The sequence below is a fragment of the Anguilla anguilla genome, chromosome 17, assembly GCF_013347855.1.
Source record: "Anguilla anguilla isolate fAngAng1 chromosome 17, fAngAng1.pri, whole genome shotgun sequence".
Classification (NCBI taxonomy): domain Eukaryota; kingdom Metazoa; phylum Chordata; class Actinopteri; order Anguilliformes; family Anguillidae; genus Anguilla; species Anguilla anguilla.
In genome coordinates this window covers 27,707,970-27,722,969 of record NC_049217.1, presented here as the reverse complement: position 1 = coordinate 27,722,969, position 15,000 = coordinate 27,707,970, and the positions used below count along the sequence as shown (strand labels likewise).

The following is a 15,000-nucleotide window of genomic DNA, read 5'->3' as shown; positions in this document are numbered from 1 at the left end:
TCCCCCAACTGGAAACATCAACAAAGGGAAATACACGGTCGGTCTGCAGTCTTTTTAAACACCCAGCGTGCGGCGTCAGAGTCTCGAAATTTTTCAAACAGTGCGCGAGGGAGCTGAGAAACAAACACCTCGCCACTGTACAAATGTTGGCTGCCTGTTGACTTCCCTGTGTGGGCGTTGGAATAGAGATTCCGACCGGTCTTCCGAAACTGTAGTTCCACTCACCCACCACGAGGGGGTAGTACAATCCCTCCTATGGGCAATTCATTTTGTTCTTGTCAGATGAGATTTTTCCAAACAAACATTTTCTAGTAGGGAGGAGTTGCACTAACCCCCTTGACTACATCTCTGCATTTCATGAATAATTTTATCGTAATGATGTATTTGAAAAACAAATTGTTCATATGGTATAAAAGAAAGCACACTCTCTTGTTTATTGCAATGCGTATTTCATTTTTTACACGCATCTCCATATACCATCATACTACTGTCAGAACCCCGCATGCATTTCCTTCTGACCGGCAGAACCTATCCCGCAGAGGCAAATGCATCAAATGAAACCTGTAACCACCGTAAAAGGGCTGGTGCAGTATGTCCAACCAAGCGCTAACCCTGGGTTTTTACATTCCTTTGGTGCTACGCTTGGCCACTCTCTGACTGTGGTGCCCTGCTACACATCCTGTGTGGCCAAAAGGGGCGGAGTCACCCAGCTGAGGTCACGGTCACACAACCTTCCGTGCACACCCACTGTGAACCTGTCAGTGAACGAGCCGAACTTCGCCCCACACAGACAAAACAGATCCATTTCTTTTCAAAACTTTTATTATACAACATATATAATAATGTCACATTATCTTGTTGATTCTGACACAATATGTACAAGGTGAGTGTTAACATGGGTGCCAGTGAGGGAGACCGGGGAACGTAGAATCTGGTCACCAAAAAAACCCCAAAAAATAACGCTCTTTTCCTTTAACAGTTGTAGTGTGTGTGTGTGCATGTGTGTGTGTGCGTGCGTGTGTGTGTGTGTGTGTGTATGTGAGTGTGTGGTCCATACTTGTTTGTGCAAATGTGTAAAATCACTTTTGATACAAAAAAGAACTATTTACATGAAGGTAGAAACAAGTCTTAGTGTAAGAAAAAGGGAGATTGGGTGGGTTAAATGGTTAAGAGGGGGGGGGGGGAAATCATGGATCTGGAGAGGGGGGCGAGAGAAAATTCTGCTTGGCGCAGTGACGCTACAGCCCGGGTACAGCAGACGAAACATCGAATCCAGCGAGAAAACGAAACTATTAAAACTGTGGAAAGAAGGGGGCTACAGGAGGGAGCGTTCGGCAGGAAGTGAAGAGGGCGGGGCTCCAGGGGGCTTTGTGCAAATCAACACCAGCAAAACTGTCATGCCACACCAAGGTGAGGGCCACAGCACAGGGCCCCTCCTGTACGCATCTGATAAACAAGGAAAACGATCACAAGTAAGATAATATATATAAGACAATAAATATGTAAATACAGACGAATACACCGTAGAATGGGCCATTCGATAGGACGGCAGGAAACAGAAGAAATTCGGAAGGAAATGGAATGCACAGAATCCTGGCTTAGTCTTTCGTACTGTTGAAGTCCATGCTGTTCTGTACAGCAGAGATAAACTCTTGGTTTTGGGTATGAATCTGCCCTGGAACTGGCTCTAGGACAGTATAGTGGCATCCACTGAAAATTATGGTACATCACAACAATAACTGCGGGACCATTTTGGAAGTTGTCCTCTGGGCAACACAGAGCAAGCATTATAAAAAGAGTACCACCCTTTAGAAAATATAGCACTTTACCAATGAAAGATGATCACATCCAAGACCCTGCACATTATGTTCCTTCCTGTCCCCTCCAAAGAGTTCCTGCTGTGACTTAAGAGCTCCTCTGATGGCCGATCCACATGAATATTAATGACCGGGTGGACTGGGAACATATTTGGTTCCCAATTACCGGACTGATTTGACACCATATATCCATAGAAATTAGGAAAAAATAGAGTAATGAATATTCATCTGCACCTGTTTTCACAATGTAAGGATGACACTTTCAAAGCAAACGTAGAACAACACGTCAGCGTTAAAAACATGTTATTTTTCATCTCTGTATTTTTAATTTTATTGAAATGAATGAGGGATAGAGGGGGACAAGCTAAAATTGGCGACACGTTAAAACCACTTGCCCCCCATTTCGGACAAAAGAAAGTGGAGATGTGTGCGTGAGAACAGGGGTGGACGAGCGGCGTTTTTTGCAAACCAAGATCATTAGGAGAAAGAGGACTGAACACAGTTTATGCTTGAGGGAACTGGTGAGTTGCTTCAGGAAAAAAAAGCAGAGAAATGTCAGATGTGTTCGTAGATGCCCTCCTCAGGTGAGCTTGGCGACAAGGACATTATGAGGAAAAAGAGCTCGGCGAGGAGGACACTAAGAGGAAAAAGAGCTCGGCGAGGAGGACATTATGAGGAAAAAGAGCTCGGCGAGGAGGACACTAAGAGGAAAAAGAGCTCAGTGAGGAGGACATTATGAGGAAAAAGAGCTCGGCGAGGAGGACACTAAGAGGAAAAAGAGCTCAGCGAGGAGGACATTATGAGGAAAAAGAGCTCAGCGAGGAGGACATTATGAGGAAAAAGAGCTCAGCGAGGAGGATATTATGAGGAAAAAGAGCTCAGCGAGGAGGACATTATGAGGAAAAAGAGCTCGGCGAGGAGGACACTAAGAGGAAAAAGAGCTCGGCGAGGAGGACACTAAGAGGAAAAAGAGCTCGGCGAGGAGGACACTAAGAGGAAAAAGAGCTTGGCGAGGAGGACACTAAGAGGAAAATGGTTCCACGGACAGCAGAGGGAGGAAACTGCAGATCTGTGGGCGTGTCTGAGACAGCAGATCTGTGGGCGTGTCTGACACAGAAGATCTGTGGGCGTGTCTGAGACAGCAGATCTGTGGGCGTGTCTGAGACAGCAGATCTGTGGGCGTGTCTGAGACAGCAGATCTGTGGGCGTGTCTGAGACAGCAGGTCTGTGGGCGTGTCCTTCGGAGGCAGCGACTCTGCTGAGCTCACCTCCGGGGAAAGGGGCGGCGTGTTGAGCAGGGAGGGGGGCGGGGCCAAGCCGGGAAGGGGGCGGGGCATCTAGACCTGGGTGGAGTACGAGCGGTGAAGGGGGTGTCGCCCGGCGGGGTGCGCGGCGCAGTGGTGGGCGTGGTCGGGCGGCTGGTCTAGACTGCGCTGGAAATGAAGCGAGACGGCATGAGGACATCGGGGGGGGCGGGGAACCGGTAAGGCTGATGGTCATGTGATCTCGGTGAATCCCGAATCCCGAGTCTGGAGAGGGCCAGAAACAGACAGAGAGAGGAGGAGGAGGAGAGAGAGAGAGAGAGAGAGAGAGAGGAAGAAGAGGAGAGAGAGCGTGTGAGAGAGATGAAGGGGAGAGAAAAGCAGAGGGAGCCAGTGAAAGAGTTGGGGGGGGGAATGGAGGGAACGAGGGATAAAAAGATAGAATAAGGGAATAAGAAAAGTAGGAGGCAGAAAGGAAAGCAAGAAAAAGAGTGGAGAGGAAGTTGAGGGCGAGAAAGGGAGAATGGGCATTAAGGAAGGGCATGGAGAGAGAAAGACAGAGGCAGAGAGAGAGAATATTAAATGTTTGACAAAAATCAGGGAAGAGGAGTGGAGAAGGGGGAAGGAAAGGTAGGAATCTGGGGATGAGGAGGAAGGGAGAGGAAAGTGTTCTGGAGGTAAGGGAGGAGAGTTGTGGAGGTGGGGGAGGAGAGTTGTGGAGGTAAGGGAGGAGAGTTGTGGAGGTGGGGGAGGAGAGTTGTGGAGGTAGGCAGAGGATAGTTGTGGAGGTGAGGGAAGGAGAGAGTAACAGTGAGGAAGAGACATTAGCCTTCAACTACTTCCATTTCTGATTCTAGGGGGCGTGAACCAGACTAAACGCTCAGAGTCTAGAGAGGTTAGTACTTGTGTATGTGTGCGTGTGTGTGCGTGCATGTGTGTGTGTGAGTGTGCATGTGTGTGTGCGTGTGCGTGTGCGTGACCCTGTAAGTGAAGGGTATAGTGTGAGGTATTGGTGTGTGTGTGGGGGGGGGGGGGGGGTATTGCTAGGGGACATTTTCAGGGGGACAGCGGCGGCCCCATGTGTGTGCAAACCCACCCCACCCCCCACCCCCCTCCCCCTCCCTGCTGCTCCCCCTTACCTGAGGGCCACTTAACTTTTCGAGTGGACTCTCCACACAGGGCAGGGGCATCATGGGCATGCCCAGCACCGACTCAGGGCGCTGGGGCCGCCCGGGCACCGGTGGGGGCCGCGCCCACTGGAAGCTGCTCACCACACAGGTCACCTGGCGGGGAGAGAGGAAGAGGAAGAGGAAGAGGGGAGAAAGGTGTCATTCATGCATTCCAAACCGGGAAAACCCCCAGAGAATACGGAGATGAACATGTTATAAAAAACAGACGCTTCTAAGACAGGTAGAGTTCCGTGACCCTCCAGGTTGGCATAATCTGTGGGCTGTCCTACAAGCCCCGCCCCACCCAAGCCCCAGCCCTGCCCCACCCCAGCCTCAGCCTCGCTTCGCCCAGCCCCGTCCAGCCCAAGCCCGAGCCCCGCCCAGCCCCGCCCAAGTCCTACCCGAGCTCCGCCCCACCCAGCCCAGCCCGGCCCCGCCCCACCCCACCCCACCCCGCCCCGCCCAGCCCGCTCTCACCAGGAAGATGGCGATGGCGGCGCCGGTGAAGTACCCGGCCAGCACGTCGGCCCAGTGGTTGCGGTACTCAGCCACTCGGACCACGCCCACCAGCACGGCCATGGAGAGCAGCGCCAGGCACAGCGTGGGCTTGGCCAGCCGCGTGCCCTTCGTCCTGCACACCAGCGTCACGTACATCTGGAGCACACGCGCGCGCAGAGACACACGTACACACACACACACACACACACACACACAGCCTTAGGGCCAAATGCAATTTAACCACAGATTCGTCCACAGCTATACCAGTTAAATACTTCATTTAGTTCACGGCTGGGATCACATACAGCAACAATCTTAGGACCCCTGGTCCAGCCTCTGTAACCCCCCAGAGTGCTCTGCTCCCATTTGCGCATCACTTTAAATCTTCCCTCTCAACCCTGATGGTCCCCCACCAAAGGTTCCTACCACAGTGTAGACAGCAGAGTAGACGCTGAGGGCGGCGTCCTTGGAGGGGAAGGATTTGCGGGCGGACAGGACGAGGAGGGGGTTGCCGGTGCACGCCCGCCGCTCGGTGATGTACTGCATGGCCGACTGGCAGCCCAGCGCGGTGTAGTTGGGCCGGCAGGTGGACAGGAAGTGGGGGGTCTGGTTTCCTGTGACCACCTGACCGGCGTTGGCAAAGATGGTGGTGGTGAAGAGGCCGAACGAATAGACCCCTGAGAGTGGGGAAAAGGAGGGAAAGGGGGAGGAGGGGGGGGGTGTGTGTGACAAATGTTGACTGAGTCCAGTCTATTATTGTCTTGACTGAAACAAGCTGGATCAATGTTCATATACTTTGTGACCTTGTAATTGTAACCCTTCAGAAACAGGGTTGAGTAATTGTAGCAGCACTGAGAAAAATACCTTATTTTCCATTTCCAAAGCTTTTCAGCATACTGCCAAATTGCACTTGTCCTCATATTGATTCAGCAGTGCTGAACACAACACCAGCAGTGTGTTTAGTTCACCCCTTTTTATCCCAGTCAGAAATCCAGCTTTCAGGCGACTGGAGTCCTCGTTTGGTAAAAACCGCACGGTCTCAGGCTTAACGGGGAGAGCGTTACCTAGGAAGCGGATGATTCTGCGCAGCAGGGGGTTGAAGAAGCAGCAGTCTGCCGCCACGATGGTCTTCTCGTGCGACCCCTCCGCCTTCAGGAAGAAGGCCGTGAGCTCCCCCGTCAGAATCTGCGGAAGCAAGGAGGAGGAAAAAAACAGACTGAGCCGCCACGTTTGCCAGTCCGAGCCAGGCCGATCTCCACAGGTGCAAACTGGGATTGAGGGGCACGACGTCCTTATATGGGCGGTGCAGAGAGAGGTCACTGAAAGCCGATAGGGCCTCTGAGAAATGCACGTTGCTGTTGCTATGACGCCACGGCTAACAATAAAATGCTAATAAAATATACAAATATTTTATGAGAATTTTTAACCACATCCAAATTGTGCTATGATAGTGTATGAACAAAAAAAATGCATAATCCTTATTGCCACTTCTCATAAAAGCAGTCTGTAATGGTCCGCATGTTCTTCCTGTCGTTCAATAAAAACTGAACAGAAATTTGAGACAAATGAACGGACGCTGCTCCATTATAGACTAACGATAAGAAATAAAATGAAAATGTCCGTTTTCTACAAAGAATAACCTATGGATGTATGGCATGAAAAAGTGACACGGACATTTAATGTACAACAGAGAGGCGAACTTTAGGGCATAGCACTGGCCTCACATCCATTGTAAATGAACCGTCTCTGCCTCCGCCCAGCCCCCACAAACGCAGCATCTCCGTGCGAGCCGGAGACGAGTTAAATGCGCTAGGCTAACCCATCTCACGGTGGATTCCGGTTCATTTGCACCGGGCGCTGAATACGCACGCCCGTGCAGGCACCGTGGAACCTTCGGAAGAGTCGCGCACGCCAGCGAGCTCGCACGTCAAAAGCGGGTCGATAAATTTGCTGCACTCACGTGCCAACGACTTCCTTCCAAGCCATTCTGGAAAAGTGCGCCTCGTTCTGCTCCCCCTCTCTAGCCGAATTGCCTCTACGTCCCCGGTATTTTGTGAAAAATCGCCCACAGGTCCCTGGGAAACGTGCCCCTCCGGTCCGTGGTTATACGGACCCGGGTTTACCAGAGGTTCTGTGTCGAGGTAATCGCGAACTTCGCATCCGCCAACCGCGGAAAATCTAATTAAGTACGGGTGAGGCAGTGCGTCTTGAACCACGCGGCCTCTGGATCAACCGAACCGAAACAAGACGCAGGCAGAGCCCGCATCGTTCTCGTTCAATCGGATGCCGTTTCTTCCCCCAAAAAAACCAGGCAGAAAAAATATAAACGTAAGGTGTTTACCCAAACTGAGCAACAGGTACAATATACACTATTATAGGCCCTTCTGTCATTCAGCACGGCACACTGACAATGTCTGAACCGCTGCTTCACTCCTCTTGCACGTGCACTGAGAAAAACATTTTTATGAGCCAAATGAAAAGATGCATTATGAGGGAAGTCTACGGTACAGTCTCTGAAATCAGAAGGAAAAAAAACCGAAACTGTCAAATTGAATACCAACATTAGGGTCCTAAGAGGTGATGCGTGTGTCACATGACGTGCTAACTGCCACCTCAGCGCTAAAACGAGATCAAGGAGAGAATAACGGGGGGGGGGGGGTTACTGAAGTAGATGATGAAATATTGATGGGTCCTGGAGCAGTTGAGTCAGTTAGAGAAAGACAGCCGGTGCTTTGGGGTGCCATGCTGGCTGTCCAGCCCGTTAATCACCTTTGCAGCACAGCTCCGGCTCTGAGGAGCAGAGGCGTCACTAGGGGGGTGCGGGGGGTGCGGACCGCTCCGGGTGACACCATCAGGGGGGGGGGGGGGGGGGGGGGGGGTGACACCGAAATGACTGTCAATACATTTTTTGTTGTGCAGTGTTTTGTGTTAGCGACAGCTAATTGCGCCGATGCAGTGTACTGCCGGTTGATTTAATTAGCGGTATTAATGTGACGAGAAGCGCTTTGTCGTTTGAATGCATAACACGCAATTCCTTGTGCCCACAACACCCAACAGCACCCCAAACACCGGGTGTCACCAGCATTAGTGACGGCACTGCTGAGGGGGCCTGAGGGAGCCTGTGCACACTGCCTCAGTGCTCAACGGACAGGTGTGCGTTCCTCAGGTAAAAGGACAGGCGGAACATTTAAGTCCACATCATGGTACACTGCTTCAAAAAGACACCAAGAACGATTATTGCCAGTTTTTTTTTTTTTTTTGTTGGCTAATATCAATGTATAAAATTATATATTTCACAGCAGGCCCCCCAAGGGACACAAAGCAACAACAACAAAAAAGTTTAGAAATGTGCAGTGTGTCTTGCTGAAATCATTCCTTGGGTTTTGTTTTTCCACAGAACAATCATAAAGTGTGGACCATTTATATAATGAATAATATCGCCACAAATGACAAAATGGTAGCGTTTCAGTGGGAATGACTCATATGCTCTGGTCTTATTACAGGCGTTCATATTTCGAGTGGAAATTTAATGGCTTGTCACACATGTACACATTGATGACCATAAATGGAGTAACACTGCTGCAGAACAAAAATCATTGGACACTCTCTATATCTGAGAGATATGGCACCGTTTCTTCAGACAAAATTACATTTGTTAACATTCACAACTATGTGTTTACAGTGTTTTTATTTTTATTTTTTTAAAATGTATTTATCTGCAAGCAAAGTTAATTTGGTTGTCGGAGTAAAGCAAAAACAAACACCCTGCAGAGAACCAGGGGATAATGAGAAAAAACAGATATGTGGTGGAGTTTTAGGATGGGGGGAGGGGGGGTATAAAAAGTCACCAAATACCTTGGAGGGTTGTGGACAATGTAGTCCTGTGTGAATAGTGCTTTAGACAGGCACTAAAGCTGTGACCATAGATTATGTGGGAAATTGAGAGCGGGGGCAGAGGGCTCATTAATTGCCCCCCCCTCCCCCCCCGCGCTTTTGAACTAAAAATAGATTGGATGCCAGCCATAGCTCTGCCCCACGAACACCTAGTGCCAGTTTTCAAAAGGGAGCTTCTCTATAGACTCTCAAACTGACTCCGACTCCAGCTCCTGCTCAACTACTTCAGCCAACTGCAGAAGGACAACAGTGTTACCCAATGCCATTACACCAACCCAACGGTCCTCAACTGCCCAACAGCCATTCAAATGTTAAGCTTCAGGCCTATGCATGCTTGAGGAGCATGGCTCTAAAAATTGGAAACCAATGAAAAAAAAAAAAACGGAAAAAAAACCTTGCACCCATAAATCACTGGGAGGGACTAGCGTTGTGGAAACGGGCCAACACGTCGCACGCACTGCAAGTGGTCCTCTCTCAGCACATTTCCGCTCCGTTAATCACCCGTCTTACATCACCAAAAGACAGAATTATGGCTGTGCCCCCAGAAAACAACGGGGAGGTGGGGGGGGGGAAGCGGAGTAAAGAGCGGAATGAATTATTCACCGAAATGCCCTGTACCCCCCCGACCCCCCCCCTCCCCCCGTTAGCATAGTCCTGTCTAACAGCTTTTTAATTATTTACCTTTTCATCAGCGCCACAAACCCTGGCACTGCGGCTCACGGGCGGGGCGCTAACGTGACGCTAATGCATGGCGAGCCGCACAGGCCGCCTGTCTCCGAAAGCTCCGGGTTTACGGGTTTGAATCCCGAAGGAGACAAAGTACACGTTCCCTCCCCCCCCCCCTGCAAGGAGGTACGTTAAAGTGGTTGCATACTGAAATGACATGCGTGAGTGTGCTGTGGCTGTATCCATGAAAAATGCAACACCGCTGCGTTCACAAAACACAATGCTCCCCGAGTAAAACATCTTGTAACAATGCTTGTATAATTTTGACCACCTTCTTTTTGTGTCCAATAATAGCACACAGCGAGTACTAGAATTAGATAATGAACATGTTATTTGCTTGTTATTAAAACTGGACGTGAGCTCCCGTAACGAATCTTCAGTAATATTTTGTAAAGTTTGAATGGCAGATTGTTTGCAGGTTTCCTCATTAGGGAATATCTGCCGTTAAAACGTCACAGATCACAGTTTGAATGACCTCGTCTACTTACAGGCCCACACACAGTATTATTCATTTACAGCTACAGCAGGCATGGCGTACCCACCGATCTGTTCCTCCCTCCTACTTCATTCTTTATGAAATATTTTGCGAAACGTCCTTTTTTTAAAATTTTGAGGTGATGAAGCTGTTTTTACAACACAAAAACCATGTACACATAAACAGACACACACACAAACATACACACGCATTTCCATTCTGAAGAAAATCACCCAGTATTTAACACCTGAACCCTTGCATTATCATTCAGAATAAATATGTAACTCCGGCTTAAATCTTCACACTGATTGTTAGCACTCTGCAAAACAAGGAAGAAGACTTGGGGTCGATTCTATTTCAATCTACTCTTAGTTATTTGTTTTTAATTTTTCATCTCACCAGTTGAATTTCTGTTCATTTCCTGAACTACAGCTGAATTGAAATGGAATTGGCCGCCAGCCATTATAAGAACCGTGGAGTTTGTTTCGGATGTTCCAAACGCACCGCGCATGGCGCCGCGGCGCCTGTGCGTGGGTGCTAGAACACTGCCGATATTGCCACTCTCCACCCAAGCACTTTCCGCGCGTTTCCATACTTCAGGATAGCGGTCATCCGCGCTCTTCGTGGGAGGCGGAGGGAGACGAAGCCCCAGCGTTAGCCCTGCGGGGCTATTAATAGTCTGACCCAATCACACTGGCCAACATGCCGTGGAGCGTTGCATGGAGACGGCGACGAGAGCGGGAGAAGTTACCTCGCTCTTCGCCCTCATCTTACAGTGAGTCAGTGAACGAGTCTGACAGACAGGGCAGCGCGCAGCGTGTGCATGTGCATGCGAGCGTGTACATGAGATATCTTCGTAGCGAATACCAAAATCTGAAACTGAGATAAAGGGGAGAATGGCGGAGAGCTAAACAAAAATAGATAGATGGAGCGACAATGTACCTATTGCCAATTTAATTAATCACACAGATGGAGAAATAAACTGACTCAGTAACGAGCATCACGACATAAAGACAAACGCAATAACAAGCACTAGAACAGCAGAAACGAAAACGGCGACTGTAATTACGTCTACGGCTGCCCAACGACTCTGGGAGACAATTTTTAAATGTATTGTACTGCATGGGCATGACATAGTAAAGTGCAAATAATATTCTTTATACATTAAATCAAACCAAATTATTATAACTTTTAAAAAATAGGCCTGCATACAAATGTTGGATTTGGATTTAATAAAAGAAGTTACATAAGAGAAAAACTAGTCCCCTGAGCCAGCCAGAACACACTAAACCGTCGTTCTCACATTTAATTTGGAATATAATCTATTCATAGTCGCGTCGATGCTTTTTGCTCTTCTGTCAAATCAATAGTGACGCTCACAGCGACGGAACAAAGTGTTCGTCGTCGCGCCTAGCAACTTTCCCACTTCCCAGTGAATTTACATAGCAGAATTAACTGTGTAGCGACAACGTTTGACAAACCGTAGGCTTTACTTAATCAGTGCCATCAGATTGGCATTTGCTGAGCGCGTGGGGCTCATCCATGATAGAACGTCAAAAGAAGTTTACTGAACCGGATGAATAAAGACGCACGCCGACGCGCGAGCTTTGGCGCATTAAACGTGTTCAATTCGTTCGAAACTCGAGCGATTCCAGTTGGCTTGCGTCAAGTAACGAGCGGTAATCGCAAACCTTCATGTCATTGCAAACCTTCGTGTCATTTCACAGACATGTCATTTCAGGTTGAACTTTCAGAATATTCCCACTTGCAAAGAAGAGAAAGAGGAAAGACAAGACAACCGAAGAGATTAGACTGAGGGTGTGGAAGTCAAATACACGAAGATTGGAAGCAAAGAATTGATTAAATATATTGAAATAAGAGAAGAGATCCAAGAGAAGAGAGATTGGGACAGCCTATGGAAACACGCTCGTAATGAACACAGCTAGTTTATGAGTTCAAATAGGACCTGAGCTACTCTACCAGAGTTCAATTACCTTTCAAAGTTGATTTAGCGTGGAACATTCTGCTGAGTAAAATGCGTGAGATGTGGAGGAAGGAATCTAGACTGAGTGCTTGATGCTCATTCTTTTATTCTTCTGTTGCCCACAACAGGCCTGCAAATACCAGCCTTCTTCTCTGCCCACCCCCCATCTGTCCTCTCTTCCCCTCCATCATGCTTTCTTTTCTTTATTTCTTTCACTCACTCATTCCCAGGCCCTGGTATGGAGGTGGTTTTGGCAAACAAATATAAAAAGTTTTTTTTTCTTCTGTTTTTGTATTTTAGCTTCTCTGCTCTTTAAATTCTATTTCACGCCCTCTCTCCCTCTCCCTCTCTTTCCCTCTCTCTCTCTCTCCTTGGTAAAATCTCCCTTAATCCCTTTCTCAGATCCCTACTCACCCATCTCTTCTATCCCTCACCCTCTTCCCCTTCCTCTCCTCTCCCCTCTCTCTCTCTCTCCACAACCCCCAACTCTCCATTCAGATTATCAGGGGCTTTAGTAGAAAGTCATGCTGTACCTTAGTAAATACACAATCCCATATTTTATTTAATATGCTGCTCGTATTCTAAAACCGCTCAGCCATTTTGAGCAAATATCAGAATATGTTGTCAAAAAATATTACAATGCCGCCAACATAAGTGGTTATTTTGGCACCAATGCTGCACGAATATTGCAAAATATGAAATGTATTCTTAAAAATTAGATTTTGATCTTTAGATCCTTAGAATTTGTAGAGTGAAACATTGTCAGTATATGGGTGGGGTGTGTGCGTGTGTGTGTATGTGTGTGTGCACGAGTGTGTGTGTGCATGCGTGTGTGTACTTTCATCATCTTTTTATCCGGAAACTCCAGCAATAGTTTGGTTGTGCATGTGATTATGTTTCACGCCGCGATAGGAGTTCGCCCTGACGCACCCGGCCGCCTAGTAAATCGCCGGCCGCAGTTGCTCCTCCTCGCCTGTGTGAGCGAGGAAACCGAAGAGCCGTAATGGAGTCTCGTCAATCTCATTACCCTCTCTCTCCCACGTCCTCATCCGACAAAGACCGCCACGGGCAGCGGAGGAGGAAAAAACAAAAACAAAACACAAAAACAAACCGAACCCAAACACGTAGGGCACGACACGCTACACGTCTGTTCCTGCGGAGCGCGTCCCTGCGGTCAAACCGAAGTCGCCCTGCGCGCGACGCGAAACGCAGCCCAACCACGCGGCGTTCCCGCCCTACGAGCGCGACCGCACGGGGGCGACGTAGCTCAGGGGGTCAGAGCGGTCGTCTGGCAGTCGGAGGGTTTGCCGGTTCGATCCCCCTGCCCTGGGGCGTGTCGAAGTGTCCCTGGGCAAGACACCTGATCCCCTAACTGTGAATGGTGAATGAGAGGCATCAATTGCAAAGCGCTTTGGATAAAAGCGCTACATAAATGCAGTCCATTTACCGTGTCATTTTACAATCTGCACGGTCCATCCTTTTTGACGATATTACACGCTAAGCTGATCACTGATGACAAGCACTGCAAATCTGCCTGGAGGAGAGAGTACAGTAGAACTGCAAAGAGTACAGATATATATACCCTGCAATGGAGTCATGTGATGTAATGTAATGTGATGTATTGTAATGTAATAATGACTACTATCAGTTGTGACACGGATAACTCGGCATCAGCTTGGTATGCCTGAGAGGATCCAGAAGGTTTCTTGAGATAAATTTGAACAGGTAGCTGGGCACCAGACGCCCTGTACAGACATCCCTTCCTCTGAGTGGAAGAGCCCACAGTCCAACTGCCAGGAGACAGGAGAGGGAGTTCCACTTATGATCCAAAGGTCAACAGAGGTGTCAACGGAAGGCACACTTTATGGAGGGTTATGCTGTGGGACTGCAGCGGACCTTAACATGGGAGAGGGGTCTGCACCAGATACAAGAGCATCACCAGGTACAGGAGTGTCACCAGGTACAGGACTGTCACCAAGTTACAGGAGTGTCACCAGGTACAGGACTGTCAACCAGGTACAGGACTGTCACCAAGTTACAGGTGTATCACCAGGTACAGGACTGTCACCAGGTACAGGAGTGTCCTCAGGTACAGGACTGTCACCAAGTTACAGGACTGTCACCAGGTACAGGAGTGTCACCAGGTACAGGACTGTCACCAGGTACAGGACTGTCACCAGGTACAGGAGCGTCACCAGGTACAGGAGTGTGATGTACTAGGCAGAGCACCGGGGTTTTAATCATGAGCCAGCAGGTAGGAAATCCCGGCCTCTGGGCCCGATGCCTTGAGCAGTATATCTCAGTGAAATACCTCAGCATGACAGTTGCCCTGGACAACGGCATCTGTTCAGCAGAAGTGATGTCATGCCTAGTCTGGTATCGTGGCCAATGCATCACTATGGCAACGTGCTGATAAAAAAAAAAAAAATACATGGGCGCAGGTTGTTTTCCTGCAGTTTCAACGATTTTCCATCTGACAGTGAAGAGCGGTGAAGGATCATGGGTAATCTGTAAAACCCACGATTTGGACTTTGGGCTAAGCAGGGGGAGAACATGAGAAAAACAAGAGGAGGAACTGGATGTGGGTTTACACTGTGAAATATTTCACAAAGTCGCAGGTTCGACGGTCTTGAACTCAACACGACTCCGTTGTCTTTTAAGTCGAGCATCCGGCAAGTCTGGGCAAATCAGAACGCACCTCGGTGGAGTTTAAACAGTATTGAAGCACGTTACGCTGTACTCCTGGGTGCTAACATGGCCCATGCGCTAACCCTCATCTATATAACATATGCTCTGTAAATGTGGGGTTGTTAGGTAGCATGTGTGTGTTAGCGTGCTCGCTTCATAGAGCAAGTCCTCCCAGGAGTTGTTACCCATGCTCAATCCGCCATGGGGTTTGAGCGAATCTTCCTTGATGTGATTTACATCTGTTGCATTTATCTTTTTAAACGTAATAAAAAGGATTAAAGAATCCTAATACTGGGGAAAGTAACACTGTGACAGTCACACTGAACTCCTTACTCCTTACTCTGGGAAATCAACCGAAGACGCACACAAACAGACGGTCTGAATTTTGCAGTTAAGGTGCAAATTGAGAACTCTGGAAATAATTCAGTGCGAAGGTAAATCATGCCATGCCCAACTCAACGTAGGCCATTTTGTAAGCAGCGATGGT

At 48.6% G+C, this 15,000-nt stretch overlaps 1 protein-coding gene across 7 annotated transcripts in view; it reads right to left on the bottom strand.

The window, feature by feature from the left end:
* Positions 1–804: 804 nt before the first annotated feature.
* The window catches only part of LOC118216071 (phospholipid phosphatase-related protein type 5-like), a 29,523-nt gene continuing 15,327 nt past the window's right edge, over positions 805–15,000 (bottom strand). For 3 of the 7 annotated variants that reach the window (XM_035397084.1, XM_035397085.1, XM_035397088.1), the window contains 5 exons: positions 5,811–5,931; positions 5,173–5,423; positions 4,726–4,902; positions 4,235–4,362; positions 805–3,346 (listed from right to left, as the gene is read on the bottom strand). In XM_035397084.1, the coding sequence (XP_035252975.1) occupies positions 3,241–3,346; positions 4,235–4,362; positions 4,726–4,902; positions 5,173–5,423; positions 5,811–5,931 (783 nt within the window). In that variant the 3' untranslated portion in view covers positions 805–3,240. Of the gene's footprint in view, positions 3,751–4,218; positions 4,363–4,725; positions 4,903–5,172; positions 5,424–5,810; positions 5,932–15,000 lie in introns of all 7 variants that reach the window. The other 4 variants (XM_035397086.1, XM_035397090.1, XM_035397087.1 and 1 more) reach the window with 3 other exon arrangements.